General features: G+C 52.3%; 1 protein-coding gene across 1 annotated transcript; it reads right to left on the bottom strand.

Annotated features, from left to right (window-relative positions):
- On the bottom strand, positions 1–25,837 carry LOC119957715 (tumor necrosis factor alpha-induced protein 2-like). The gene is made up of 9 exons (XM_038785795.1): positions 25,655–25,837; positions 17,461–18,113; positions 15,947–16,577; positions 14,552–14,666; positions 12,511–12,615; positions 10,638–10,738; positions 6,947–7,057; positions 5,962–6,097; positions 1–138 (listed from the first exon to the last, which is right to left on the bottom strand). The coding sequence occupies exons 2-9, from the start codon at positions 18,089–18,091 to the stop codon at positions 1–3; spliced, it is 1,968 nt and encodes a 655-aa protein (XP_038641723.1). The 5' UTR covers positions 18,092–18,113; positions 25,655–25,837.

The following is a 25,837-nucleotide window of genomic DNA, read 5'->3' as shown; positions in this document are numbered from 1 at the left end:
TTAATGTCGCCGTACCTGGTACGGTTGGTTTTGAATTTTCCGGAGCTGGTTGAAGTGCTGCTTGAGGCTGGTGGTGATACATTCAAAACTCTCTGAGCTGTGCAACCATTTCTTCTTCAGCAGCTTGGCAAAGTTTGGCTGTAAGATGAAGACCGAAGACATTGGATTTAAAAAAAAAACAGGTACGAAGGCCTCAGGCACAATGACAGACGCAGCTGTGCGCCACCGGTCAGACACCCGGTTTAATATCCATCTCCCCCGCCCATCATTCCCGAAAGGAATCGCTTCCTGGTACCTTGGCGTGTGACCTTCGACTTTTGACCCTGGGCCCAGCCAAAAGCCCACACGCATGGTTCCCTTTTCCAGCCAATGAACAAGACCGGGAGCCCAGACTGACGTTCTCCTGCTCAACATTGATGAAGCAGATGTTACCCAGATGTTGGTCCAGCTATGGAGTAACATGTGGCACAGGACAGTGTTCGTTACCAAGCCACAATGAAGCGCAGGATCTTGACGTCAACATATTTGACAATGTCAAAGACAGAGGTATGGTTCAGAGAAACAGGTGATTGGTATTCCTTGTCTTTGAGCATGTTTAAATTGGGGATAACTGGGACACTGGGCTGTGTGGGGGGGGGGGGGGGAGCTGTGAGACTGAACAACAATATAAATAGAGGATAACTGGGACACTGGGCTGTGTGGGGAGAGCTGTGAGACTGAACAATCAGTATAAATTGGGGATAACTGGGACACTGGGCTGAGTGGGGGGGAGCTGTGAGACTGAACAATCAATATAAATAGGGGATAACTGGGACACTGGGCTGTGTGGGGGAGAGCTGTGAGACTAACCAAGTCAACATAAATAGGGGATAACTGGGACACTGGGCTGTGTGGGGAGAGCTGTGAGACTGAACAATCAGTATAAATTGGAGATAACTGGGACACTGGGCTGAGTGGGGGAGAGCTGTGAGACTGAACAATCAGTATTAATTGGGGATAACTGGGACACTGGGCTGAGTGGGGGAGAGCTGTGAGACTGAACAACAATATAAATTGGGGATAACTGGGACACTGGGCTGTGTGGGTGGAGCTGTGAGACTGAACAATCAGTATTAATTGGGGATAACTGGGACACTGGGCTGTGTGGGTGGAGCTCTGAGACTGAACAATCAGTATAAATAGGGGATAACTGGGACACTGGGCTGTGTGGGGGAGAGCTGTGAGACTGAACAATCAGTATAAATTGGGGATAACTGGGACACTGGGCTGTGTGGGGAGAGCTGTGAGACTGAACAATCAGTATAAATTGGGGATAACTGGGACACTGGGCTGTGTGGGGAGAGCTGTGAGACTGAACAATCAGTAGAAATAGGGGATAACTGGGACACTGGGCTGTGTGGGTGGAGCTGTGAGACTGAACAATCAGTATAAATTGGGGATTACTGGGACACTGGGCTGTATGGGGGGGGAGCTGTGAGACTGAACAACAATATAAATTGGGGATAACTGGGACACTGGGCTGTGTGGGGAGAGCTGTGAGACTGAACAATCAGTATAAATTGGGGATAACTGGGACACTGGGCTGAGTGGGGGGGGAGAGCTGTGAGACTGAACAACAATATAAATTGGGGATAACTGGAACACTGGGCTGTGTGTGGGGGGGGAGAGAGCTGTGAGACTGAGCAATCAGTATAAATTGGGGATAACTGGGACACTGGGCTGTGTGGGGGAGAGCTGTGGGACTGAACAATCAGTATAAATTGGGGATAACTGGGACACTGGGCTGTGTGTGGGGGGGAGGGGGAGAGAGCTGTGAGACTGAGCAATCAGTATAAATAGGGGATAACTGGGACACTGGGCTGTGTGGGTGGAGCTGTGAGACTGAACAATCAGTATAAATTGGGGATAACTGGGACACTGGGCTGTGTGGGTGGAGCTGTGAGACTGAACAATCAGTATAAATTGGGGATAACTGGGACACTGGGCTGTGTGGGTGGAGCTGTGAGACTGACCAATCAGTATAAATTGGGGATAACTGGGACACTGGGCTTTGTGGGGGAGAGCTGTGAGACTGAACAATCAGTATAAATAGGGGATAACTGGGACACTGGGCTGTATGGGGGGGGGGGGGGGGTGGGGGGGGGAGCTGTGAGACTGAACAATCAGTATAAATTGGGGATAACTGGGACACTGGGCTGTGTGGCGGGGGGGAGCTGTGAGACTGAACAATCAGTATAAATTGGGGATAACTGGGACACTGGGCTTTGTGGGGGAGAGCTGTGAGACTGAACAATCAGTATAAATAGGGGATAACTGGGACACTGGGCTGTGTGGGGGGGCTGTGAGACTGAACAATCAGTATAAATTGGGGATAACTGGGACACTGGGCTGTGTGGGGAGAGCTGTGAGACTGAACAGTCAGTATGAATTGGGGATAACTGGGACACTGGGTTGTGTGGGGGAAGCTGTGAGACTGAGCAATCAATATAAATAGGGGATAACTGGGACGCTGGGCTGTGTGGGGGAGAGCTGTGAGACTGAACAATCAGTATAAATTGGGGATAACTGGGACACTGGGCTGTGTGGGGGGGGGGGGAGCTGTGAGACTGAACAATCAGTATAAATTGGGGATAACTGGGACACTGGGCTTTGTGGGGGAGAGCTGTGAGACTGAACAATCAGTATAAATAGGGGATAACTGGGACACTGGGCTGTGTGGGGGGGGGGCTGTGAGACTGAACAATCAGTATAAATTGGGGATAACTGGGACACTGGGCTGTGTGGGGAAAGCTGTGAGACTGAACAGTCAGTATGAATTGGGGATAACTGGGACACTGGGTTGTGTGGGGGAAGCTGTGAGACTGAGCAATCAATATAAATTGGGGATAACTGGGACGCTGGGCTGTGTGGGGGAGAGCTGTGAGACTGAACAATCAGTATAAATTGGGAATAACTGGGACGCTGGGCTGTGTGGGGGAGAGCTGTGAGACTGAACAATCAGTATAAATTGGGAATAACTGGGACACTGGGCTGTGTGAGGGAGAGCTGTGAGACTGAACAATCAGTATAAATAGGGGATAACTGGGACACTGGGCTGTTGGGGGAGAGCTGTGAGACTGAACAATCAGTATAAATAGGGGATAACTGGGACACTGGGCTGTGTGGGAAGAGCTGTGAGACTGAACAATCAGTATAAATAGGGGATAACTGGGACACTGGGCTGTGTGGGTGGAGCTGTGAGACTGAACAATCAGTATAAATAGGGGATAACTGGGACACTGGGCTGTGTGGGGAGAGAGCTGTGAGACTGAACAATCAGTATAAATTGGGGATAACTGGGACACTGGGCTGTGTGGGGGGAGCTGTGAGACTGAACAATCAGTATAAATTGGGGATAACTGGGACACTGGGCTGTGTGGGGGAGAGCTGTGAGACTGAACAATCAGTTTCAATTGGGGATAACTGGGACACTGGGCTGTGTGGGGAGAGCTGAGAGACTGAACAATCAGTATAAATTGGGGATAACTGGGACACTGGGCTGTGTGGGGGGAGCTGTGAGACTGAACAATCAGTATAAATTGGGGATAACTGGGACACTGGGCTGTGTGGGTGGAGCTGTGAGACTGAACAATCAGTATAAATAGGGGATAACTGGGACACTGGGCTGTGTGGGAAGAGCTGTGAGACTGAACAATCAGTATAAATTGGGGATAACTGGGACACTGGGCTGTGTGGGGAGAGCTGTGAGACTAACAAGAATATAAATTGGGGCTAACTGGGACACTGGGCTGTGTGGGGGGGGCTGTGAGACTGAACAATCAGTATAAATTGGGGATAACTGGGACACTGGGCTGTGTGGGTGGAGCTGTGAGACTGAACAATCAGTATAAATAGGGGATAACTGGGACACTGGGCTGTGTGTGGGGGGGGGAGGGGGTGAGAGCTGTGAGACTGAGCAATCAGTATAAATAGGGGATAACTGGGACACTGGGCTGTGTGGGTGGAGCTGTGAGACTGAACAATCAGTATAAATTGGGGATAACTGGGACACTGGGCTGTGTGGGTGGAGCTGTGAGACTGAACAATCAGTATAAATTGGGGATAACTGGGACACTGGGCTGTGTGGGTGGAGCTGTGAGACTGACCAATCAGTATAAATTGGGGATAACTGGGACACTGGGCTTTGTGGGGGAGAGCTGTGAGACTGAACAATCAGTATAAACAGGGGATAACTGGGACACTGGGCTGTGTGGAGGGGGGGGGGGGGGGGGGGGGAGCTGTGAGACTGAACAATCAGTATAAATTGGGGATAACTGGGACACTGGGCTGTGTGGGGGGGGGGGGGGAGCTGTGAGACTGAACAATCAGTATAAATTGGGGATAACTGGGACACTGGGCTTTGTGGGGGAGAGCTGTGAGACTGAACAATCAGTATAAATAGGGGATAACTGGGACACTGGGCTGTGTGGGGGGGGGGGGCTGTGAGACTGAACAATCAGTATAAATTGGGGATAACTGGGACACTGGGCTGTGTGGGGAAAGCTGTGAGACTGAACAGTCAGTATGAATTGGGGATAACTGGGACACTGGGTTGTGTGGGGGAAGCTGTGAGACTGAGCAATCAATATAAATTGGGGATAACTGGGACGCTGGGCTGTGTGGGGGAGAGCTGTGAGACTGAACAATCAGTATAAATTGGGAATAACTGGGACGCTGGGCTGTGTGGGGGAGAGCTGTGAGACTGAACAATCAGTATAAATTGGGAATAACTGGTACACTGGGCTGTGTGAGGGAGAGCTGTGAGACTGAACAATCAGTATAAATAGGGGATAACTGGGACACTGTGCTGTTGGGGGGGAGCTGTGAGACTGAACAATCAGTATAAATAGGGGATAACTGGGACACTGGGCTGTGTGGGAAGAGCTGTGAGACTGAACAATCAGTATAAATAGGGGATAACTGGGACACTGGGCTGTGTGGGTGGAGCTGTGAGACTGAACAATCAGTATAAATAGGGGATAACTGGGACACTGGGCTGTGTGGGGAGAGCTGTGAGACTGAACAATCAGTATAAATTGGGGATAACTGGGACACTGGGCTGTGTGGGGGGGAGCTGTGAGACTGAACAATCAGTATAAATTGGGGATAACTGGGACACTGGGCTGTGTGGGGGAGAGCTGTGAGACTGAACAATCAGTATAAATTGGGGATAACTGGGACACTGGGCTGTGTGGGGAGAGCTAAGAGACTGAACAATCAGTATAAATTGGGGATAACTGGGACACTGGGCTGTGTGGGGGGAGCTGTGAGACTGAACAATCAGTATAAATTGGGGATAACTGGGACACTGGGCTGTGTGGGTGGAGCTGTGAGACTGAACAATCAGTATAAATAGGGGATAACTGGGACGCTGGGCTGTGTGGGAAGAGCTGTGAGACTGAACAATCAGTATAGATTGGGGATAACTGGGACACTGGGCTGTGTGGGGAGAGCTGTGAGACTAACAAGAATATAAATTGGGGCTAACTGGGACACTGGGCTGTGTGGGGGGGCTGTGAGACTGAACAATCAGTATAAATTGGGGATAACTGGGACACTGGGCTGTGTGGGTGGAGCTGTGAGACTGAACAATCAGTATAAATAGGGGATAACTGGGACACTGGGCTGTGTGGGGGGGAGAGCTGTGAAACTGAGCACATCAGGAAACTCTCTCAGTCAAGAAACTCTCTGAGGGTGGGATTTTATGGCCGTTCCCAACGGGATTGTCCCCGGCAGTGGAGAGTGCGACCAATGGCAAACCCCATGGACAACGGCGGATCAGGAGGATCCGACTGCTGATCAATACGGGCCGCCACCACCACAAAACATGCCGCCGGGGGGCGGGGGGGGGGGGGGGGGGGGGGGTGGCAGGCGTCCGCCTGAGATCTGACAACCGGCGGAAGGGGCAGAGGAATCTCTCACCTTCAGATCGTCAAACAGGTTTTCTGTGAGGAATTTGTCTCCCCCCCTCAAAACTTTGTCCAGAGAAACCGTCGCTCTCCCCTTCCCTTCTTCGCCCTCACCTGGGACCTTCTGTGCCAGGCGCTCGATGTAATCTCTGCAACAAAACAAAAATATGGCAGAGTCAGCGGATCGGCTGAGGGACAGAGATAGAGAGATCTCATCAGCTGCTCCATCAGTTACTTTCCAACCTGGAGTAAACCCCCCCCCCCCCCCCCCCCACGGGACCCAACGGCACCAAGCCTCATTGATTTCCCCGCTGGGCTCGTGGAGCACGGGCTCGTAAAATCGGGCAGGTAAAGGCCGGCCAAGATGGGGACCAGAATCTCCGGGCGTTCCCGGCTGGGACTGGATGTACCGCCCACCACACTGAGGCCTTGCTTGTCTTTAACTGAAATAAACCTTTACGTTTGGACCTTCTCGGGATTCCTGTGATTATAATACAACCTGAAGCTTTCTCCTGGTTACCTGGTGAGTGCAAAATGACAAGCTTCGGCAAAATTGTCTTTTCACCGACATCTGGAATAGCTCTTTGTGATGAACGGTATTAACAACTGCTGTAAACGGTACCTGACCTTTAATGCCTTGCCCCTTTAAGAGGCTTGGAACCCTGGGGGACTCCGCCTCTGGCTACGCCCCCAGGAAACGGTATAAAGGATAAGGCTCCATGTGGTGAGCACACTTCTCTCGGATGCTGTTCAGTTCTCTGTAGATTAAAGCCTTTTGATTACCGACCTCGCTCTCGCGTCGTAATTAAGGTGCCTCACTCTTACTCCGTTAACTGAATGGGGAGAATGTGAAAAGTAAGTTTGTTCGGAAGAAGCTACTTTAATTATCATCCAATAGGGTTTGAGTGATCGAGTCGGGAGTCGCGCTAAAGCCCTTATTGAACCGGAGGCTGTGGACCTCCTGGTTGAGAGATGCGCAGTTACCTGAAGGCAGTTACCTGAAGGCATGGCAAACGTTCACCAGCGCAATTGTTTGAGGAACAACCCAGTCCGCGCTGCCTCTATTTTCGTACCACTGCTCGTAAAATCCCTGCACGCACATCTGAAAACTGCGAAGAGAAACAAGAGAGATTGGGATCAGGCTGGGCGTCAGAATCCTGGATCGATAAGCCATTCGAGATTGCTGGGCGAAGTCAACAGCCGGGCATGAGGGAGGAATGTGATTTAACAGATTAGTGACTCAAATCACACCTTATACAATCTGGGTGCAATCAACAGATTGGGCAACACAGCGGTTAGCACAGCTGCCTCACAGCGCCAGGGTCTCAGGTTCGATTCCTGGCTTGGGTCACTGTCTGTGCGGAGTCTGCACGTTCTCCCCGTGTCTGCGTGGGCTTCCCTCAGGGTGCTCCGGGTTTCGTCCCCCAGTCCGAAGATGTGCAGGTTGGGTGGATTGGCCGTGCTAAGTTGGCCCTTTGTATCCAAAACGTTAAGTGAGGTTATGGGGGTAGGGCGGAGGGAATGAAAATGAAAATCACTTATTGTCACGAGTAGGCTTCAATGAAGTTACTGTGAAAAGCCCCTAGTCGCCACATTCCGGCGCCTGTCCGGGGAGGCTGGTACGGGAATTGAACCGTGCTGCTGGCCTGCTTTGGTCTGCTTTAAAAGCCAGCGATTTAGCCTTGTGAGCTAAACCAGCCCCTGGGCCTGGTTGGGACGTTCTGTCAGAGACTCGATGGGCCAAATGGCACTCCTTCTGCACTGTAGATATTCAATGATTAGAGAGTTGCATTTATTATCAATAGAAGCCACCTTTTCTTTAATTAATTTAAAGCACAGTGGTTAGCATTGCTGCCTCACAGCGCCAGGGTCACAGGTTCGATTCCCGGCTTGGGTCACTGTCTGTGCGGAGTCTGCACGTTCTCCCCCGTGTCTGCGTGGGTTTCCTCCGGGTGCTCCGGTTTCCTCCCACAAGTCCCGAAGGACGTGCTTGTTAGGGTGAATTGGACATTCTGAATTCTCCCTCTGTGTACCCGAACAGGCGCCGGAATGTGGCGACTAGGGGATTTTCACAGTAACTTCATTGCAGTGTTAATGTCAGCCTACTTGTGACACTAAATATAAAAATGTATCCACGCCGTTTGTTGCCCATTCCTAATTGGCCTTGTTCAGAGGCCCATTTAAGAGTGAACCACAGGGTCTGGGGTCACGTGTAGGCCAGACCGGGTAAGGACGGCAGATTTCCTTCCCCTAAAGAGGACATTAGTGACCTAGATGGTATTTTACGACAATTGTTTTGTGGTCAACATCAGACTTCTAATCTGCTGTGGTGGGATTCAAACTCGCGTCCCCAGAGCATTACTGGGCCCAGTGGCAACACCAGGACAACACAGCCTCTCTTTGAATTATTAATACCTCTCCTGCAGGAGCCCCTGTGAAACGTTGGGCCTCTCCCCAGGGTCCCCTGTATAGAATCATATAGAACAGTACAGCACAGAACAGGCCCTTCGGCCCTCAATGTTGTGCCGAGCCATGATCACCCTACTCAAACCCACGTATCCACCCTATACCCGTAACCCAACACCCCCCCCCCCCCTAACCTTACTTTTATTAGGACACTACGGGCAATTTAGCATGGCCAATCCACCTAACCCGCACATCTTTGGACTGTGGGAGGAAACCGGAGCACCCGGAGGAAACCCACGCACACACGGGGAGGACGTGCAGACTCCACACAGACAGTGACCCAGCCGGGAATCGAACCTGGGACCCTGGAGCTGTGAAGCATTTATGCTAACCACCATGCTACCCTGCTGCCCCGATGTCGTGGCATTTCCAAGTGAACCCAGGTAAATGTTGATAAGAGCCAGAAGGTGGTGAGTTCAGGTCCCACCCTGTTGAACAATGTTATGATTGTGGAACATTTTGCTCCTTCGTGCACAGAGGAGTGGCATATTCTTCTGCGGCGAAATGCAGAAATACCGTGCCCCAGTGATTCCAGAACGGCCATGTTCCCCCCCCCCCCCCCCCCCCCCCCCCCCACCTCCCCGAGGCGTATGACAGTGTGTTGGGCTGTCATACTGTGCAGGGCTGCGGGGCATCGAGCAGCTGGGGCTGACCGCTGAGCCAGCACGGACCCAATGGGCTGAATGCCCCCCCCCCCCCCCCACCTCTGTGTCATGGTGACCCCCAAGGCTGGAGCGTTTGAAGAGAATCGCACAGGTCACTGGGTTAAGGTTTGGTGAGCCATCGAACAAACAATGCTCAGTGTTAACGAGGCAGAACGGGAATGGTGCGTAAGAACAATGAATTTCCTAACCTGGGAACCCGGCGAGGTGCTTTTTGTGTAGCGTGAAGTGAAGAGATTGACTCTTAAAGGAACCAGAGTTTATACTTTCCACGGATAAATGGCGGTGACTTCAATCTGTCTCCGCTTGTCTGTCACTCCCAAGATACATTGGGCGTCTTTGAGTTGTTAACCTGTTGCGTTGGCACCAAGCCATTACAAGCTCACCCAATGTCAGTTGAGAGTTTTCAGTCCAGATCTTGGCCGTCAGCAGCTGGTTATTGGAACCATAGAATTCCTACAGGGCAAAAGGAGGCCCATTGGGTCTGCACCGGCTCTCTGAAAGAGCACCCTACCTAGGCCCACTCCCCACCCTATCCCCGTTGCTCCATCTAGTCTACACACCGTTGGACACTAAGGGGCAATTTATCACAACCAACCCGCCTAACCTGCACATCTTCGGACTGTGGGAGGAAACCCACACAGACACGGGGGAGAACATGCAGACTCCGCACAGACAGTCACCCAAGGCCAGGATCGAACCCGGTTGCCCCAGCTTCATGAGGCAGCGGCGCTAACAACTGTAGCCTCCGCCGCCCCCAACCTCAGCTGTGAAAAAATTGGTTGTGGGGGAAATGGCTGCCTTGTGGCCAGCAAGAATCATCGCATTGGATAATGAAATGTCGATTAACTTTGGGATTGGTGTGGGAAGGCGGGATGATAGATTTGTAGGTTAGTTGATAGTGGGTGTGTGTGCGTGCGTGTGTGGGGAGGGGGGTGGTTGGGTTGGAAAGTCACGTGACAAAAACTCCCGGAATGCCTCCAAAGGTGGCGGCCAGAGCGATCTGCGAGGATCTCAATCTCTCCGCCCCCGGCTCACTCACACCTCATCCCTTTGACAAGCCTGGCCCTCAAGCTGCTAGTTCAATTGCCTCCCCTCCCCCCCCCCGGCTCTTGTCAGCCCTCGAATGTGCGCTTGGCGACCGACCAAGCGCATTTCGTGCCAAATGGATGGCAGATAATTAATTGTCCGCCTCCCCGCAGAATGCATTCTCTACCCATGCAAGTCTTTGAGAACATTCCTCTGAGATCGGACATTAGATAAAGAAGTCGAGTGTACAGAGGGAAACGTTTTGGGGCCTGAAGATGCAATGAAACAAAAAAAAATTAAGAGGACGAATTGCATTCACGTAGCGCCTTTCTACTGGAAGTCTCAAAGGGCTTTTTGGCCAATGGCGTACTCTCGCACATTGGTGCACAAAGACATGGTGACAAAGTGGGATAGACCCAGAGGCCATTCACTGACCCCCTCCCCCCGGTCACCGCCACCACTCCCTCCACCACTCCCCCCCCCCCCCCCCCCCCCACCCCACTTCCGAACCAGCGCACGCTGGAACACGTACCTCTGCAGGAAGTCAGCCAGGCTGCAGAGGCAGCAGAGAGCAACTTGGGAGCCCAGTTCCTCTGTGGCAGCGGCAGACCGTTCAACATGTTCAGTGAGGAGCTGAGGGGAAAAGAATAGCAGGCACGTTGAATGGAGCATTTAAATGGTTATTCCTCCATTGGAATCTCAACCGTCAGGAATCCCTTTTAGAAACCGAATCTCACTCCCAGGAGAGACCCCAATAAATGTGGGACTCTCGCCATCAGGGACCCCTTTCAAAGACGGACTCTCGCCATCAGGGACCCCTTTCAAAGACGGACTCTCGCCATCAGGGACCCCTTTCAAAGACGGACTCTCGCCATCAGGGACCCCTTTCAAAGATGGACTCTCGCCATCAGGGACCCCTTTCAAAGACGGACTCTCGCCATCAGGGACCCCTTTCAAAGACGGACTCTCGCCATCAGGGACCCCTTTCAAAGACGGACTCTCGCCATCAGGGACCCCTTTCAAAGACGGACTCTCGCCATCAGGGACCCCTTTCAAAGACGGACTCTCGCCATCAGGGACCCCTTTCAAAGACGGACTCTCGCCATCAGGGACCCCTTTCAAAGACGGACTCTCGCCATCAGGGACCCCTTTCAAAGACGGACTCTCGCCATCAGGGACCCCTTTCAAAGACGGACTCTCGCCATCAGGGACCCCTTTTTACTCCATCCCTTTTAAAGTCAATTTTCTTTCTGATAATATTTTTTTTAAATCCAATCTCTTTCTACTCAACAATATCCAGGGTCCTCTGGCCCAGAGAATTCTAAAGATTCACAACCCCCCCAGAATGAAGAAATTTCCCCAAAATGGCCAACCCCTTATTCTGAACCTGTGACGCTTCCAAGAAGACGGTACCATGGTGTTAATGTTACTGGATTATTATTGCTGAGGCCCCCAAATTAATGCTTCAGAGACGTGAGTTCAAACCCTGCCATATGACAGCCGGGGGAATTCAATTTTGACTAATTGACAATAAAAATGTTGACCTTGTTACTAATGGTCACAAGACTACTGCCAATGTCCTTCATAGAATTATAGGATCCCGACAGTGCAGAAGGAGGCCATTCGGCCCATCGAGTCTGCACCGAGCCTCTGAAAGAGCGTTCTAACTGCGGCCCACTTTACCCGCCCTATCCCCGTAACCCCGCATATTGTTCACGGCTAATCCACTTAACCTGCACAGCTTGGGACACTAAGGGGCAATTTTGCCTGGCCAATATGCCGAACTTGCCCATCTTTGGAGTGTGGGAGGAAACCGGAGCACCCGGAGGAAACCCGCGCAGACACAGGGAGAGCGCGCAGACTCCGCACAGTCAGTCACCAGAGGCCGGAATTGAACCCGGAACCCTGGCGATGTGAGGCAGCAGCGCTAACCAATGTGCCGCCCAGGAGATTCAATCTGCCGTCTTCACCAGGTGTGACCTACCTGTGACACCAAACCCACAGCAATGTGGTTGGCTCTTAACAGCCCCTTTAAGTGGCCAAACAACGCACTCGGTTCTACCAGACCACTGCCAAAATGAAGATCGGGTATACCCACACCACACGATTTCCAGCAGCTCGCCACCATTTGTCTCTGGGGAGGGGTATGGGCAAGAAATGCTGGCCTTGAGCAAGTAATCGGAACATAGGACTTTGGGACAGCAGGAGGCCATTCAGCCTTCGAGCCCTCTCTGTCATCCAATAAGATCACGGCTGATATGGCTGTGGTCCCAACTCCAGTCTCCAGTCCCCCGGGTTCTAATTCGAATTTTAACTCTGCAGCCTGGGGCAACAGCCTGTCGACACCCCCCCCCCCCCCCCCCCCCCCCCCCCCCCCCCCCCCCGCACTCTACAAATGCCATTACCTGAATCACCCTGTTTGCCAGCTCAGAATGAAACGTTCCGCTTCCCTGTTTCCATTTTCCTTGCTCTGTGGAGAGTTCCTGCTCCATGTTTTTTGTAATCTGTGACTATAAAACATAAAGGAAATAAAACATAAAGGTTAACTTAGCACTCAGCACGGTGAAGGATGGTAGTAATGGGGAATGGCATTATTCCCAATGATGGGAAACGGTATTCCCAATGATGGGAAACGGTATTCCCAATGATGGGGAATGATATTCCCAATGATGGGGAACGGTATTATTCCCAATGATGGGAAACGGTATTCCTAATGATGGGGAACGGTATTCCCAATGATGGGGAATGGCATTATTCCCAATGATGGGGAACGGTATTATTCCCAATGATGGGGAATGGCATTATTCCCAATGATGGGGAACGGTATTATTCCCAATGATGGGGAATGGTATTATTCCCAATGACGGGGAATGGCATTATTCCCAATGATGGGGAACGGTATTCCCAATGATGGGGAATGGTATTCCCAATGATGGGGAACAGTATTCCCAATGATGGAGAATGGTATTATTCCTAATGATGGGGAACAGTAGTATTCCCAATGATGGGGAATGGTATTATTCCCAATAATGGGAAACAGTATTCCCAATGATGGGGAACGGTATTATTCCCAATGATGGGGAATAGTACTGGTCCTAATTCAGGCCCCGACACAGCTCCGAGGTCTCACAGGTCAGGTAAGTGGAATGACATTCCTTCAGCCTCAACAACAATCCGAAACCCTCCATTCTGAAACTAGGCCAGTGCGTCAATTTCCAATTCTTACAAAAGTCTTAGTTTGGTCTCTCTAAGCACCAAACTACTGAGGCCTTGGGACACAGTGGGTGGGAGGGCCTCTTCCTCTTGAGACTGGAACTTCAGGGTCGATCCCACCCCAGGACGTGACGGTCAAGGAAGGTGCGTGTGTAACGCGGTCAAACGGGGTGAATACCGGCCTGCAAAATCCTTCCAAACGTGCCAAAGCCTGAGCAGGAGAGGCTCCTGATCAGCCAAGCTTGATGGAAAGGACATTACAGCCACTCCCAGGACTCCAGAATAAGCCGTGCATGTAAAAAGTACATGTTGCCATGTACCCATCCACTCAGGCATCCTGAATAAACTATAACACTCCGGTGCCAGGTTACGTTAGAGTTGCACTATGCTCACCATCTCATTAGGAACTAGGGCAAGACTAAGTTCAAACTCCCTGCTCCAGCACTTAAGGGCTTTGAGCCTCCTGAGGTCCGTCCGCCAATTTACGCTATTGACCCGAGTGTAGGGGTGGGGCACATTAGCTGCCCAGAATACAATAACAACTCCATTTCTATAGCACCCTTAACATTGTAAAATGTACCCAAGGCTTCACTGGAACTTTAGCAGACGAGATTTGACACCGGGCCACTTAAGGAGATATTAGGACAGGTGATGGAACGTTTGGTCAAAGAGGAATGTTTTAAGGAGCAGTGACACTGGGCTAAATCACTGGCTTTTAAAGCAGACCAAGGCAGGCCAGCAGCACGGTTCAATTCCCGTACCAGCCTCCCCGAACAGGCGCCGGAATGTGGCGACTAGGGGCTTTTCACAGTCACTTCATTTGAGGCCGACTTGTGACAATGAGTGATTTTCATTTTCATTTCACGGTCCAATTTCTGGAAGGCATGGTGATGGAACCATCAATTCACCAGACACGTGTTTCCGATATGAATCTAGGCTTTAATCGACTTACTACAGAGCCAGCCTGTTACCCGTGGATGAACTCTCAGTGAACTGCAGGCTGACCCTGGACAAGGGTATTTATACAGCAGCACTAGGGGGGGGAGGAGTCGAGGGCAGAGCCAAGGGTGGAGCCCTGTCCAAGCTCCTGAGCATTCCCAGAGCGACGCCCCCCTAGTGGTCGGATAACGCTACTGCGCTCACAAAGACATAGTGTGAATTATCATGCTACATTCACCGCACTTGGATTTTGTTTTCCCGAAATGCCGGATTAAGCAAACTCCCTGATCTTACCTTCACCATGGTAACACAGGCAGCTTCCAGCTTCTTAACTGTTTCCGTTGGTAGCAATGGCCCCAGTTGCTGTTTGCGAATATGCGTAGTGAGTTCCTCGTGTCCCATCACTTCCCTTTGAAAGGAAAACAATCGGGACAGTTGTAAGAGTCAGCGGTGGCATTGTGGGTCGCAGTCTCACCTCTTGAGGTCGAAGGTTGTGGGTTCAAGTCCTCGGTCAAGAGGATTGAGGTACAATCCACATCGCTAACCTAGTTAACCTGGTGATAACCCCAACGTTGTGAGAGCTTGCTGGGTACGAGATTAATCACAACTTTGCAAGTATTTAATGAGCTGTAAAGTGCTTTGGGCCACCTCAAGGTGTCGAGAGGCACTATATAAATGCAAACTTTCATTATCCCGTCCACTGCAGCCAATCCAATGGGTTATGGTTCCATCGAAACCAGTTGACCAACTATCATCGATTGTCGTAAAGACCCATCTGGTTCACTAATGTCCCCCTTTAGGGAAGGAAATCTGCCGTCCTTACCCGGCCTGGCCTACACGTGACTCCTGACCCCACAGCAATGTGGTCGACTCTTAACTGCCCCCCTCTGAAATGGCCGAGCGAGACTCTCAGTTCGAGGGGCAATTAGGGATGGGCAACAAATGCTGGGCCCGGCCCGGCGCCGCCCACATCCAATGAACAAATGAAGAGGGGGGGGGGAAAAGCAGCCTTGTATTACCCCAGTTATGGGCAGGAAGGTCTCTGAGTATTGACAATCTGATTGGCCATGATGAGGAGGGTGGGGGAGGGGGGGAGACATTCGCCAATCATCCAATCATGGCTCTCCATTGCAGCATTTTATACAGACACGCCTTCCATTTGGGATTAACGGAGCGTGGTCAAGAGGGAATACCTTGGCTGATTTAGCGCCCCCCTCGTTAGCCCAGGGGCAAGGAAGCCAACTGTAGCGCCCGTGAAGGAAAAATGGCGGCTTGTGGCGTTTGATGGGCACCACTGCGACCACACCCTCCCCCCTGCTGGCACCGTTCGAGGGACAGGGCGAGGGGATGTGAAGTGACCCATTGCAAAATTATCCCTGTGCAGTTGGGTGCCCTGGAGACCTGCCCACCTTCTAAGCTTGGTAGTGAAATCTCAGAGATCTGATCAGGAACTTAAGGAATAGATGTGTCCTTGAAGCTGCCCCGTTCAGTAAGATCATGCACCATCTCTGCGCCATCCCCATAGTCCCTTGATTCCCTTAGTGAGCCCAAAGGCTGGCGGGCAGCGTTGCCTATTCGTGGCAACTGGCTCTCTGCGGCTACCAATCCCATGATGCACCCTGCTTGTTGCTGTGGTATCTCACGGCGGCCTCTCAGCCGGCACTCTCGCTAACGTGGGAGTGTTCTCACCTGAAGTAATCGTTGTGGCACCATTGGAGAAAGTGGTAGAGTTCCTGAATTCCCAATTCTTCCCGGCCCAGCTCAGAGAGACAGGAAGCCAGCCCCTCGTGGTAGCTCCTCACATAGACATTGAACACCTCATAATCCTTCGGGTAGGCCGGAATGAGGTTCTTTCGGACTGAGATCAAGTCACTCACGGTCTGCTCTTTGAGCTTTCTCAAGCACTGGTCGATTGGCCCGCTGCCCCGCTCGCCTGGCAATCTCTCGGCCACCGACCCCTTCACCGCTTCCCTCCATTTCCTCCTCAGCTCCCTGGGTCTTCCGCCTCCCCGGGAAACGCCTCCCCGATTGGCCCACGCCTTGTCCGCCTTCTCCTCCTCCTCGATGGTCTGCACCATTTGCTCCAGTTGCTCGGCCGGGAGTGCTTGGTGCAGAGATTCCACCACGATTTTCCTCAACTCGCTCTCCAGTGCCTCGTAGAGGAGGGCCACATCCTTTTCCTTCCTCCCGCTGTCCTTGCTCGTGTTGGCGCCTCCCGGGCTCTGCTGCTTCACCCTGTCGCACTCTTCCTCCAACTCAATGATGTGGCCGTCGGCCGCCACCAGGTCCCGCTTCTGAATCAAGTTGTTGATCTCAAGAACTGAAAAAGAAAGATTAACCGCTCAAAATTAACCAACAGTAATGCACCGTAATCTCAATTCAACCAGATTTAAGCAGCTAGAATACATCGGAACAATTGTTGAAATGCTGACAAAACTTTTCAACATGCAGGATTGAATCTCATTTGGCATTGCCAACTGACCAATCAGAGTCCACCTGCTTGGCTTGAACTTAAATAAAGCTTGGCAGTTAACTGTCAACTAGTGCACTTTCCCAGGCAAGGCCTTGACCAATCCATTTACCAACCAATCAGCTCTCTCTTCTTGCGATTTGGCGTTCTTGTGAATCTGTCCTGGTGAATGCCAGTTGGAAAACTTTGACAGCCCGTCTCTTTTTTTCTTCAGCTCTGCTCGAGCTTTGATTTACCAAACAACCGTTTTAGGAAAGGCAGGGTCTGATATTTTCAGAAGCCAATGGGGTTTGGTGCCGTGCCTGACCATTATTTGCTGCAGGCTCCCTAAGGACAGGAGGAGGCCATTCAGCCCCATCAAGCCTCTTCCACCCTTCAATTCGACCGTGGCTCTTTTGCATCTTGATGCCACCTACCCGGCCCGGTGGCTAATCCTTTAATATCCTCACCCAACAATGATCCATCAGCCCAGTGTTGACGTTTTCAATTGGCTCTCAGCCTCAACAGATTTTTTGTGGGGGAGAGAATTTCAGATTTCCATCCCCATTTATGTGAAGGATTACTCCCTGGCTCTAACTCTCCAACTATGCCCCCTTGTTCTGGCCATTACTTATATTCCTATCCCCCAATTTCAGATATCATCCTCCCCACAATTATGCATCATAATCCCACCAGAGTTGTATGATCCAGAGCACGGGTCTCTATGAGGGCGGGTGGGGGGGGGTGATCATACCTGACAGGGGCTCCTTGACTTTAGGAACCGCGTCCCTCTGTTGCTCTGGCAATGGCTCTGCCTTAACCTTGTTCCGTTTAAGGAAGGACATCTTCGTTTTCGACTCCAAGTCCACGGGGCCCTTCTTCTCCGGCCCGTTACTGACCTTCACCGGCGAGGCAAGCTCCTCCGACTCCCTGCGTCCTTTCTTCTTCTCCGGGCTCTTCCAGATCGAGTCCGGGTCGGACAGGGGCGACGGAAGTCTGAAGAATGACTTCTTCTCTTCGCTTTTCTCCTCGTTGGGCGACCTTGCCTTCATCTTGCTCTTCTCCCAAACCTTCCTCAGCGACGACTTCAACACCCCGGGTTTCTCGCTGCTGTTTTTCCTTGGCGAGGTGGGCACGCCTGTTTGAGGGCCTCTGTTGAGAATCTCCGTCGCCGCTGTCTCTTTGTCCTCCTCTTCGAAGAAAGGGTTCTTCTCTTGGCTTGCGTCCTTGGCAAGGGGACTCATCTCATTGCTCAGGTCTTCCTCGAAAGGGTTGGGTCCGTCAGCCATCCTGCTGCCCAATATTATCTCCTTGTGCAGTTTCACCGGCCCCCCATAGAGTTTGGTGGGGCTCAACCTGGTTAAGGTGCTCTTCAGGATTGGCATTGGATTTCAAAGGACCACTCCCCTGCACAACAGAAAGAAAGAAACATTCATTTAATGACTTTTGCATTTCACAGTTACCTTGTTAATTACATTTCACATTTTTTAATGGCTTTGTGAGGGTTATAAGAAGCAGGCAATACGTATTAATAACCTGCACACAACGATAAACAGGGGATGGACCAGCAGACATCAGGCCCCGTGCGCAATGGGCACCCCACAGTCGCTAGAGTTCAGCAACACCCCAGGAAATAACATTTTGGTTTCTTTAGTTAAGTTTCCTTTTGACATTTTAGAATGCTATCTCCACCATCTTAAAATCCTCAACCTCCTGTTCAAATCCCTCTGACTGTATCCCTCCCTCACTCTCCGGCAACTCTGTTCTCCTCCAATGCTGACCTCCTGCGCATCTGGGGCTGGTTTAGCACACTGGGCTAAACCGCTGGCTTTTAAAGCAGACCAAGGCAGGCCAGCAGCACGGTTCAATTCCCGTACCAGCCTCCCCGCACAGGCGCCGGAATGTGGCGACTAGGGGCTTTTCACAGTAACTTCATTGAAGCCTACTCGTGACAATAAGCGATTTTCATTTCATTTCATCCCCCATTTTAATCCCTCGGATGTGCCTTTAACGGCCTGGGGGCTCTCAGCTCTCCCTCCCCAAACCTCTCTGCCGCTCTCTCATCAGACGCTCCTTAAAAATCTACCTCTGTGTGCAGGATTGACTTCACCGATCCAATAGCCCTCTTAGAGTTCCTACACTGCAGGAGGCCATTCAGCCCATGGGGTCTGCACTGACCCTTTCAAAGAACACCCCAGCTAGGGCCACTCCCCCATCCTATCCCCGTAACCCCATCTAACCCGCACGTCTTTGGACCGTGGGAGGAAACCGGAGTACCCGGAGGAAACCCACGCAGACACGGGGAGGAGGTGCAGACTCCGCACAGACAGTGACCCAAGCCGGGAATCGAACCCGGCGCTGTGAGGCAGCAGTGCTAACCACCGTGCCGCCCGATAAACACTTCTGCGAGACCTCCCCGGGATGTTTTCCAACACTGAAGGTGCAACCTATTGTTGTTGTCAAATCGATGGCGGGACGTTCAAGTGGAGGGAGGGGAGGGTCAGAGTCTCTGGGACAGAGGGAGGTCTCTGCGACCAGCACACGGTCGAAATAGGCAGAGGTGGCTGAAATCGGGTATGAAACCGGCAAGGAGACGATACCAAAACACCTGTTTGCTTTGAATTCGCTAGCTAATGGACTGAACTGACTCTTTGTGGACTGGAAGAGGATATATCCTGTTGCTCACACCAATAAAGGATGCAAGAGGCGGCTGGCCGCACTGCTGTGCGAGAGATTTCACACAATCTGGGATCCAGAATTGGTACCAAACGTGGGTCAGGCTTCCAAGAAACTGCTGTGAGATTGAATTACCTTGGCATTGGCCCAAGGCAGTGAACAATGGACTGTCAGACTGTTCAGAGAATTTACAGTGCAGAAGGAGGCCATTCGGCCCATCGAGTCAGCACTAGGCCCTTGGAAAGAGCACCCTATTCGAGCCCACGCCTCCACCCTATCCCAGTAACCCCACCCAACCTTTTGGACACCAAGGGGCAATTTATCACGGTCAACCTGCACTTCTTTGGGCTGTGGGAGGAAACCGGAGCACCCGGAGGAAACCCACGCAGACACGGGGGGGGGGGGGGGGGGGGGGGGACTGTTGCCACACCTCCGCCACTGGAAGTCCCGTTGACCCGTACAATGAGCCGGACACAACTAAAGTTGATCCGGATAAACTCGACAGACAGGACAAGAAATTTGGGTGGTAGGTTTGGCAACACTCGACGCGGGTTTTGTAAGTTGGGAGATGTTGGGAAGAAGGGAATCCTGGGAGAGGCGACTCCGAGAAGCAGCCATTGAGCATGAAGAACAAATATGACGTGATTTTGCGACTGGGCAGCACTTCCTCAACATCCCCGAGTGTGCTAGCAACAAATATAAGACGATGCGTTGAGCTGATAACATAGCTTATTTATACCTGCTCTCGGCGCTGCACATTCATGCACGGGGACCAGTTCTCTCAAAACAAAAGGACGATGTTCCCTTTTTGAATCACCCGGGAGTTTGGGGAGCTGATAGTTATCCGTTGCTTTCTCCGAGGCAACGTCTCGGCCAATCAGAACCCCTTTCTCCTCAAGTATAAATTGCGATCGTTTCGAAATCTGGCATTCTTGCATTTGTCCAGAGGAGCGGAAGATGGGAATCTTCAACAATATGCCTCTTTCACCACCAGCAATTATATATAATTTGTAGCACGGGCCATTCGGCCCATCTGCTCCGGGCTGGTGTTTATACCCCACATGAGCCTCCTCCTAGCCCCTCTTCATCGTTCGCCCCCACTCTTCAGGTCAAGAGGTTTCTTCTGGACACCCTGTGGGTTTTCCTAGCGATTGGCTTTGGTCTCCGGAAGTTGGAACACCTTCTCCGTTAATCGTTCATTAACCGGTTACTTCGCTGTATCGGGCTGGTAGCTATTACCTGGGGTCTCGCCTGTGTCCCCACACCATAGCAACAGACTGTAGCCGTGGTCGTTAGGAAAGCAAGATTTGCATTTTCATAGCACCTTTCATGGCTCAAAGATGCCTCAAAGGGCTTCACAGCTAATGAGGTACTTTTGGAGATGTTGAACGTGGGAAGGGCGGCAACCAATTTGTGCACAGCAAGATCCCACTGGATAATGTGATGCTGATTGAGGATAAATGTTTTGGGGTGGCATGGTGGTTAGCTCTGCTGCCCTCACAGTGCCAGGGACCCGGGTTCGATTCCCGGCCTGGGTCACCGTCTGTGCGGAGTCTGCACGTTCTCCCCGTGTCTGCCTGGGTTTCCTCCGGGTGCTCCGGTTTCCTCCCACAGTGCAAATGTGTGCAGGTTAGGTGGAGTGGCCGTGCTAAATTGCTCCTTAGTGTCCAGAAACGGTGAGGTGGGGTCAGTGGGATAGGGTCGGGGGGGGGCTGTACCTCGATATTGTATTCTTTCCAAGCCTTGGTGCAGACTCGATGGGCCGAATGGCCTCCTTCTGCACTGTAGAGATTCTATGGTTCGCTGTTGGCCAGGACCACTTGAGGAGAATTCTTCCCCCCTATCTCTCTCCCCCCCCCCCCCCCCGGGTAGACAGGGCCTTGATTTAAGCCTCATGCAAGGTACAGGACCTCCAACAGTGCGGCCCTCCCCCAGCACTGCACGGGAGCTCCGCAGCTTTGATTTTCTATTGCGCTCGGTGTCCTGCTGTGGGACCTGAACCCAGCGGCCAGCCAGAGGAAAGAGTACCGCTGACTCATCTGACTTGGGAAGTGAAGGGGGTATCTCTGTCAATATAAACTTGTACGAGTCGGAAGAGTCAGCACCATTTCGGTCCTTCACCCCTCTGACGATGTGTATTGTAGCATCCGTGATAGCTGCCCTATTTGTTTTGTCATTCTAACCACCTCTATCAGATCAACCCTTGTCCCTGCTTCCTTCTAGTGGAAACGATCCCCAGCCTATTCAGTCTTTCGTGATAAGTATTAGTTTTCGGTTCTGGTTAGGGGCAGCAGGGTAGCATGGTGGTTAGCATAAATGCTTCACAGCTCCAGGGTCCCAGGTTCGATTCCCGGCTGGGTCACTGTCTGTGTGGAGTCTGCACGTCCTCCCCCTGTGTGCGTGGGTTTCCTCCGGGTGCTCCGGTTTCCTCCCACAGTCCAAAGATGTGCGGGTTAGGTGGATTGGCCGTGATAAATTGCCCGTAGTGTCCTAATAAAAGTAAGGTTAAGGGGGGGGTTGTTGGGTTATGGGTATAGGGTGGATACGTGGGTTTGAGTGGGGTGATCATGGCTCGGCACAACGCCGAAGGGCCTGTTCTGTGCTGTACTGTTCTATGTTCTATGTTCTATGGTGTAAGAGACGAAAATCTTCCTTGTTCCGGGTTCAATCCCGGCTCTGGGTCACTGTCCGTGTGGAGTTTGCACATTCTCCCCGTGTCTGCGTGGGTCTCGCCCCCACAACCCAAAGATGTGCTGGGTAGGTGGATTGGCCATGCTAAATTGCCCCTTAATTGGAATTTTTTTAAAGAACTGTACACAGCGCTCCGGGTCTACCTGAGGTGTATGGAGACCAGGGATTCTGCGATAATGCGGTCAAGAGTTAACAGTGGTGTCAAAACCGGCGTGTGTGACGCTAACATCAATGGGCCTCCAGGCCCCAGTAATTCTCCTGCTCTTGGGGGCTAGAATGGCGCTGGAGTGCCTGCGCGCGGGAGCGGTCAGCCGGACCCCACGCAGCACGGCGGAGCCCTACAGGGCCCGGCGCGGTGGAACATAGGCCCCCACGGAATGAGCGCGCCCGCTGATCGGTCGCCCCCGATGGCGGGCCTGCCCACCGTGGAGGACCCCCCCCCCCCTTGCTGGAGTCGGATCCTCCCGCCCCCCCCCCCACCAGGACAGCCCCCGCAGCCAGAACGCTGAGGTCCCACCGGGTGGGACCATATGTAAACCACCCCGGCGGGACTCGGCGGGCACTCAGCCTGTCGCGCGTGGAGAGTCGCCGCAGGGGGGCTGCTTTCAACAGTCCCCGACCCGCCCCGCTGCGCCCGCGTGGGGGCGACTGGCGCTGATTCTCCGGTCGCCGGCGTCGGAGTGGCGTGGCGGGATTCTCCCCCCCCCACCACCGGTGATTCTCCGACCTGGCGCGGGCTGGGAGAATCCCGGCCCAGAACTGTACACAGAGCTCCACGTGTAGGTACACCCACAGTGCTGTTAGGTAGAGCGTTCTAGGATTCTTCATCCAGCCGCAGTGAAGGAACGGCCGATATATTTCCAAGTCAGGGTGGGGAGCGGCTCGGAGGGGGGGGGGAACCTCCAGGTGGGTGGCGTCCCCATGTACCTGCTGCCCCCTTGTCCTTCTCGATGGTAGAGGTTGTGGGTTTGGGAGGTCGATACAGCAGCTAGTGAGAAGCTATCTGGGTAGGGGGTGCCGAACAAGGTGATATCGCCTTAAATTTAGAGCCATCCGGCGTTGTGTCAGGAAATGCTTCCTCACCCAATGGCAAGTGGAAATCCGGAACTTTCTCTCCTGAAAAAAATAGCTTGGGATCAGTTGAAACCATCAAAACTGGGATTGACTGCACTTCCGAGGGGTGGGAGGAGGGGGGGAGGGGGGGGGGGGGGGGGGGGGGGGGTAGTCACGAAACCAAGGCGGGTTGGAGTTGGAGTTAAGATACGGATCAAGCATGATTCAGCTGAATGGCAGAACGGGTTGGAGGGGCAGAATGGCCTCTCCTTCCCCCCAGTCTGAAGGTGTTCGATAGGGGATCTGATGGACGTGGGGATTTTGAGGAAGCATTTTCTCCCTTTGAGAAGCCCCCTCCCACGGGATGGGAAAAGCGTCCGCTCAAGGCTCCAACGAAGGTCGGGAAAGGTTCCGCCAAAGGCTGGTCACCCTACCAGCTCTGTCAGGATTCACCTTGCTTTTCGTTGTTTTGTTCTCTCTCCCCGTGACCTTCCCGTCATCAATCCGATTCCAAAACAAATATAAGGAGACAAACCCGTATCGCGGTCCGCTGGGAGACCAGCAAAGTCAAAGGGTAGCTCTCAAAAATTAGGTGCGGCAGTCGTCAGGCCATTTTGGAACTGGCAACGTTCAACATTCCGCCCAAAGTGCGGGCTGGCACGCACTGGGTTGCTCTACAGAGGGCTAGTATGGGCTGGAAGGGCTGAATGGCCCCCTCCTCAGCCCTAATCACTGAGTAACGAGATTCTCCCCCCCCCCCCCCCCCCCCCCAGGTTCTGTAGTTCCTGGCCCAGTTGAAAAGCCTCCAGCAAGGCCTCCCTCCCTCCTCCAGGCCTACAGCCCGCTGGGACCCCACAGCTCCCCCCCCCCCCGCCGCGTTAACGGCGCTATATAAATGCACGGTGTTGTCAGCTGCTCAGATCCAGGCCAGCTGGTTTGGTAAATGCTCCAATGTGATATCACTCATCATTAACTTAAATGCAAACGCTGAGGGCAATTTGTTTAAATTCCACAACCCACGTGATTTCCCGGTATCGTGTCTCAGACTCATCCCTGATTGGCGGCACGTTGACACGTTTTTGGTTCCTGCCTTTAAACTTCAAGGTTCAATGTCACCTTCCTAAAGGGTCACGGTCGTATTGAAGGGCATAAATGGGGGCAGTCTCCTTAGATGGACAGTCTTCTTAAAGGGACACTGTCTTCTTAAAGGGGGCAGTCTTCTTAAAGGGGGCAGTCTTCTTAAAGGGGACAGTCTTCTTAAAGGGGACAGTCTTCTTAAAGGGGACAGTCTTCTTAAAGGGTCACGGCCATATTGAAGGGCATAAATGGGGCAGTCGTCTTAGACCCACAGTCTTCTTAAAGGGACACTGTCTTCTTAAAGAGGGCAGTCTTCTTAAAGGGACATTGTTTTCTTAAAGGAGTACAGTCTTCTTAGACGGGACAGTCTTCTTAAAGGGACACTGTCTTCTTAAAGAGGGCAGTCTTCTTAAAGGGACATTGTTTTCTTAAAGGAGCACAGTCTTCTTAGACGGGACAGTCTTCTTAAAGGGGCACTGTATTCTTAAAGGGGCACGGCCATATTGAAGGGCATAAATGGGGCAGTCTTCTTAGATGGACAGTCTTCTTAAAGGGGCACTGTCTTCTTAAAGGGGGCAGTCTTCTTAAAGGGGGCAGTCTTCTTAAAGGGACACTGTTTTCTTGAGGGAGTACAGTCTTCTTAAAGGGGACAGTCTTCTTAAAGGGACACTGCCTTCTTAAAGGGACGGTAGGGTGGCACAGTGGTTAGCACTGCTGGCTCACAGCTCCAGGGACCCGGTTTCAATTCCGGCCCCGGGTGACTGTGCGGAGTCTGCATGTTCTCCCCGTGCCTGCGTGGGTTTCCTCCGGGTGCTCCGGTTTCCTCCCAAAGATGTGCGGGTTAGGTGGATTGCCCTTACTGTCCGAAAGGTTAGGTGGGGTTACTGGGTTACGGGGATGGAGTGGAGGTGTGGGGTTTAAGTAAAGTACTCGTTCCAAGGGTCGGTGCAGACTTCACGGGCCAGATGACCTCCTTCTGCACCTTAAATTCTATTCGCTGAGGCTCCCCGGGGACACTGCACCCAACACACTCTGAACATAGACCTTGACCTCAGCCGCAGCGGCAAGATAGTGAGAGGGCTTTGGTTAAAGGGACCACGCAACCATCTGCCTCACCTCAGACACCTCAGTAATGGTGCAGGAGGGGGCAGAGAGAGAGAAAGGGAGAGAGGGAGAGCGATTCAGTGAGTGAGAAATGAATCGATGCACCAGGAGGATGGGAGCGGTAACAACACGGAGAGTGGGGCAGAGTGAGAAAGGGAAAAAAGGACAAAGGGATGCAGCGAGCAGTCAGAGAAAGGGGTAGAGAGAGAGATAGAAGGAGCAAGGGGAGTAGAAAGAGAGATTGCAAGCCCTAATTCCATCCCACGCCTTTAAGCTCAGAACCTGTTTGCAGAAGGTATTGAATTTCTACAATCAACAGGTTGGACAAAGAATTGACGACGACTTACCTGGCGGAGAAGCGGAACACCAACTGCGGAGTGCTGGCTGTTCCCCGAGCTTTAACCTTGAGAGATACTTTCACTTTCTTTCATCAAATCAATATTTCCCAGAGGGAGAAATCGTCAGGGGATTTTTGTGTTATTTTAAACTTTTTGTCAGCTTTTGACACCCCCTCTTCCTTCTCCTCACAC

The sequence above is a fragment of the Scyliorhinus canicula genome, chromosome 27 (genome assembly GCF_902713615.1).
Source record: "Scyliorhinus canicula chromosome 27, sScyCan1.1, whole genome shotgun sequence".
Taxonomy (NCBI): domain Eukaryota; kingdom Metazoa; phylum Chordata; class Chondrichthyes; order Carcharhiniformes; family Scyliorhinidae; genus Scyliorhinus; species Scyliorhinus canicula.
The sequence above is the reverse complement of the archived record's forward strand: the minus strand, read 5'-3'. Positions and strand labels throughout refer to the sequence as shown.